Genomic DNA, 6002 nt, shown 5'->3' with positions numbered 1-6002 from the left:
AGTGACTCACGAAGAGTATCACCGGTGAACTCTTTTGCACTGTTCGTCCACAGCTTTCACACTGGCACGCTTAATAGAGTACAGTTATAATTAAAACGACGGTAGTCTCGAGTCTCGGAGGAATAAATTTTCAGATGTAAGATCAACGGACAGATAGCACGTTTAACTTGTGATTTTCCCGGCTCTGTAGATAACACTGATTCGAACCGGCATGTATATATACTGACACTCCACAGAGAAAATTTCTTTATTCGCCGAGATACTCTGATATCCTCAGAATATTTTATCGGTTGAGCTGACTAATTCCACTTGATAACAGATCACATGATTTAATAACAACAGTGGAAATGCATTTTAAGTTCGCGAAATCCCTGCTGTAACCCTCGATCAGCGACGCTCGATAACTTCTTCACGTAGAAAAAAGAAAAAGGCATAGTATAGAAACTCGCTTCGAATTTTTTATTTTAATTTAATTTTTTAACAGATTAACTTCACATAAAATACAGGGTTGAGCTGCGTAAAATAGGGCACATAATTATCTTCCCTAGCTAATGGTGGTACGAGAGCATTTTTATACGTAATTTAAATAGTTTTAAATATTATGGAAGATAAATTTTTTTACATAATAGCATGTTTTTCTGTTTTCTTTTTCAACGATGACCTATATTTTTGCACATGAATGTACATATATATTTTTTTCTGTGCATTTAAACGTGCACAATAATATAACCTCAAAATAACCTTGGACTCTAAAATTTTTAATCAAATGTGAAACTTACCATTTCTTCCATCGAAAATATGTTTCCTCCATTTTAGCCACCTTTTGAAACCATTTAATATTACGTATAAGAATTTTTTTTTCTCGTACCACCGTAGCTAAAGAGGATAATTAGGTGGTTTGTTTTACTTGACCCACCCTGTATATCCAATGATATTTTCACTATGTACATATTTTAGTACATCTATTTCAGTTCCCTTTTGCGAATTGCGAGCAATAAAATAGAATTGCAAAGCAGAATGTTACATGACCTTTTGTTATGTTGCAAAAAGAAAGTATAATTACGTGATGTTGTAAAATGTAAAAATGGGCAAAACGAAACCGGCGAAAGAGTTACGATGGGAAGCCAACCAACAGAATTTAATAAAAAAATTAGATAAAAAATGAAGTACGATACATAAACGTATTATCAGAGAACAAATATGATCTGGCACGTTTATGAATTGGAACAATATTTAGACACGCAATTCTAAAATAAATAAAATAAACGAAGGATATTTATTTACAATAATTAACAATAATTACAAAAATTGACATAGAATTCTTGTTAGAAATAAACATCGATCGTCAATTGGTTAATAAAATTATCAGAATTTATTAAAGGTTCGAAATGACGTTGAATGAATGTTAAACTAACACAGGCAATAGTCTTGGACCATGTTTACGGTACGTACATTGTAATAAAATATAAGCCATGATACTATGCAATCAGAAATGTGTAACATTTAAAATTCCACTGTAAATACTGTCTTCGAATATTGTCTTCGGTCGGTTACATACACTGCCTTTTCAAATTCGAAATCATCCTCTTCAATGTTATATTTTACTTTGGCAGCAAACAGACAACTATAACCATGTTTTAATTATGTACATTTATCATTAAGCACCTGCCTTCTTCTTGAATAACCTTTTAAAGATCGTTTATGACTCTATTACATTCGTTAATTGAACTACTTTATAATTGATCCAGTAATAAAGAATTTAAAAGATAAAATTTTGAATATACTTTGTATATACACTAACTTAAATGATTCCAGAACATTTCGAAATAATGGTCATATTCGTGAGAAAAATAACCACAGAAGACTATAAGAGGAATAAAATAAGAAAAGTACTGATATAGTTAAGGCACTATAATTGTTTTATATTTATATATTATAATTTCAAATTTTATAAACAATTTTATAATTACTTATATAAAAATTTTCACTTTTCAAGGTATATTGACAACACCAATACACAAAAACTACAAATGTCTTATTATGTAGGAGGTTAATTATTGTACCTATAGGTTATGTTTACTAGAGAATAGAAATAAGTATTTCGTATAAAAAGAAAAGATTGCAAATTAATTTCATCGTAATTATCTTTAGACATAGCAAAGCAGACAAAAAGATAAAACATAATATTCCAGTAATTCTTTATCTTTGTATTGGTTGTTTAGCACGGAAATTCCGTGTGTTATCACGCAGTCATATACTTAAAAATTCATCGTACATACCGAAGATAAAAGTTTGCGTACTGTTATAAAATTTACAAAAAAAAAAAAAGGGAACAACATATGTTACATTGATTTCTCTTTATTATGTACATGTAGCATCGTTTATTCTTTGTATCCTTTTATGCTTCACAAAAAGTCTTATTTATATAATTTCTGCACGACAAACTTGCACATAAAAATTGTTATAAAAATGCATACATGACAAAAGTAAACAACGTTCAAGTGTGCAAGTGCCCTTCTCTGATTAGATACCCATTATAGTATTACACAATATCGGAAGCATGACGATATTATATCGTACAGATACATTTATCTAAGATATAATTTTATTCATTAATGTTTAATGATTTATGTAAACAGTTTATAATCAAATATGCTTTAGCTTACATTATTAATAAAAATGCAAAATCATTGTGACCAAATGATTTTTCTAAATTGTTTATTAAACTATTTCTTTAATTCATTTGTAATGATTCTTTAATTGTAAATGTTAGGAATAAAAAGTTAATTTTTCCAACCGCAGCCGGTAGGACTCGAACCTACGCTCCCAGAGGGAATCTGATTTCTAGTCAGACGCCTTAACCACTCGGCCACGACTGCTATGCCTTCAATTTTCTATTATTAAATATTTGGATGGTAATAATATATGAAAATGTTATTACAGCAATTATTAGATAAATATGAATTATCATATCATTTATTATACTTTTAAATTAATTATGACCTTTAGTCACGGTATTAAATCATCATATGTCTACGGAAATACGTTGTAACTTCATAATAACACTGAGTCATGGGTTCTACATGATTGAAGGCGTCTATGATATAGTAAAAATGATATAACCGTTGTGTGAAACATGAAAAACGTAAAGAAACAAAGAATGAATCAAGTTATAATACTGTAAATGTAATTACCGATAAACTGAAACTTTGAAAGTAAAACTTACTCAATAGCGGTGTCGTTTCCCCAATATTTCCTCTGTTGTATGACATTTTTACATAACTAGAATACTGTATAGAATACTGTATCAAAGCAGCTAAGTACCTTCGTACGCTCAACACAAAAGTCTTCCATTGCAATATGTAATCTAAGAGAACTGGTAATGTCGATAAAACAGAACATGATTATTAAGCACAATTGTTGATGCAGTGTTATCATTTGAAAGTGTATACACAATGCCACGAACATTATACATAAGAGAATTGCTTCATCTGTCATGAAATAACACATCCTACACTAACGACAAAACTATTAAGTATAATTTTTTTTACTACATAATACAATAACTGTTCACATTATTTCTGAACGGTACATTTTCTTTTTTAAAGTTATAAATAAAATCCGAAATCAATATCATATGTTTACATAAAAATACTAAAATAGTTTTCAAGGAAATGACAAAGCCATTTTAATTATTACATAGATTAGAAACAGAAATACCTTGAATTAGCGGCAATCGATAACTATTTTAGAAGCGCTACTAAATAGTCAAATAAATCTAATCTTGACAGGGCGCTATAATAGATGATCATACCTACTAGTTTTTATCGATTCGATAGCCTTGATCAATGCGATATCCGCACTCGCAACAATTTACAAAATAATTGTCTCAAGAAATTTTTCAACAAGCACGCATTAAAAGAATACAATGTCATTATTTCTCGAAGTAATCGATCGATACACGCGCATCGTACATTACCATACTAGTTTTTTAATATCTATTAGGAAATTTTAAATATAAAAATTTTTATTTCTATTTTCAAAATTTGTATTAACTAACATTAGAATAGCCATTATTAGATAGTACTACGCCAATATTTTCATTTAATGTGCTAATTTTACTCATTTATGCATAATTATTACTTACACGTATACAATTTATCACCCATACACATATTCTATGCTATAACAAAGGTAAATAACTCTTCTACGAAAACAATAAATCTCATTCTAATTAATTTATGATTAATAATTTTATATTCATATACTGACACCATGAATTAATATTTAATTTAATCTACATGTAGCAATTAATTCTTCATTAACAAGCATCGTACGCAATAAAGGACTAATGTTTAAAAACAGATTATGTATATTTTAGTCAATAATATTTGCGTTACAATGTAGTAACAGGAAATAACGTATAATTCTACGAACTACCAATGTTATGCTTCATCAAACAAGTAGATCATTGCTTGTATGATAATTTAAAATTAACCATTTTGCTAATGCGCAATGCTTTATGTCATGAATACATTAATACGATAAGAAAAATCTACTTCGCCAAGTATTTATGGATTTGATTGTTTTTCAAGATATCGTATTCATAAGACTTAAGGAGATTCATTCACTCACTAGTGAATGTATTTACATTCATATATACACGTTTCCGTCCATTCTACTTTGTTTCTAATCATAAATGTTTATTCAAATATGGATGTTAGTTAACTTAAAGCATTCCAGAACGTTTAGTAAAAAAAATTCATGATCGAATACGAAGCGCATTCCACAATTACATAATCGATTGTAAAACACCAAGAAGCGACTGACGGTAATACCTGTATCCGCAGAGCATATTTAACAAGTTAACAAATAAATTCGGTTATAACATTTTGTGGACATTATACACTTATAAACAAATAAAAAAGATTTGACTATTTCGTGAATATTAAGGATTTATTCACATGTTCAAAGTTTGTTGATGCATTTTGTTGTTTCTAAATACAAAACGTTCTCACCTTGTATATGTAAGAGAAAGGGCAGGTAGAAATCTTTGTCAAATACCCATTTATGATAAATAAACTTAAATTTGTTTCAATTTCCATTGGTTAAAAATACTACAGTAATTTCTATTTTGCTACAATGAGGAGTTTGCTACGATAAAAAAGATTAAATATTGTTTGAAAAAGTGTAACGAATTTCAATAAATAAGGAAAAATATCTTTACAGTATTACCAAGCATATAATTCATACATTTAATTAAAATAAAATTTAATTCTTTAAACATACTGCTATAACAAATTTATTTATTCGTTTAACAACGTTTTACTGAATTATAGTAAAATGTTAACAGTTGTAATTGGAAATACTATAAAGATAATTACGTTTTCTAATTCACACAAACAGTTTCTTTCTGTGTAATTTACTTTTTTCTAAGGTTCAACGACTCCTGATCCTCGGACATTAAACAGTCTCAATTTTTTTTAGCAACTTTCTCCACACCTGCACGTGCCTTACGAATTGGGACATTTTTACAAGGTAACAAAAAGCGAATCGACGAGGATGGGATTCGAACCCACGCGTGCAGAGCACATTGGATTAGCAGTCCAACGCCTTAACCACTCGGCCACCTCGTCCGATGACAACCCGTTTTCTATTGACTTCATATTAATTACAGTATTCCTATAATGGAATAAATACATGTTCTACATAGTTTGTACACTATACCACTAATTTTACTTCTGACATTTTCCAAATATTCTTCTCTCAGATGACAGAATCTCTAATATTTATTTGCAGCATTTGTATTACTCAATCATTACGGCTCAATGAAGGAGAATAATTGAAGCAATCGAATAATCACTTTTCGTAGCGTTATATAAATCTGGCATACAATCTGTTAATTACATAATGAGCACTGTTCATCTGAAAAAATTTTAAATTATTGAATTATGTCTGTTAAAACGGTGTATAATGTATAGTATTTACTTTGTGCATTTCTA

General features: G+C 29.2%; 1 protein-coding gene and 2 non-coding genes across 3 annotated transcripts in view; all 3 read right to left on the bottom strand.

Moving 5' to 3' along the window:
* The window catches only part of LOC108572575 (sodium-independent sulfate anion transporter), a 14537-nt gene extending 11265 nt beyond the window's left edge, over window positions 1-3272 (bottom strand). The window contains exon 1 of the mRNA XM_017934836.1: window positions 3227-3272. Coding sequence (XP_017790325.1) covers window positions 3227-3272 — 46 coding nt within the window. The remainder of the gene's footprint in view (window positions 1-3226) is intronic.
* Window positions 2798-2879, bottom strand: Trnas-aga. The gene has a single exon. It is a non-coding gene; the product is annotated as a tRNA-Ser (tRNA).
* Window positions 3273-5554: 2282 nt separating the features above from the next.
* Window positions 5555-5636, bottom strand: Trnas-gcu. Its single transcript has one exon. It is a non-coding gene; the product is annotated as a tRNA-Ser (tRNA).
* Between the last annotated feature and the right edge of the window lie 366 nt (window positions 5637-6002).

This window comes from Habropoda laboriosa, unplaced genomic scaffold (genome assembly GCF_001263275.1).
Source record: "Habropoda laboriosa isolate 0110345459 unplaced genomic scaffold, ASM126327v1 scaffold147, whole genome shotgun sequence".
In the NCBI taxonomy this organism is placed as follows: Eukaryota; Metazoa; Arthropoda; class Insecta; order Hymenoptera; family Apidae; genus Habropoda; species Habropoda laboriosa.
The sequence above is the reverse complement of the archived record's forward strand: the minus strand, read 5'-3'. Positions and strand labels throughout refer to the sequence as shown.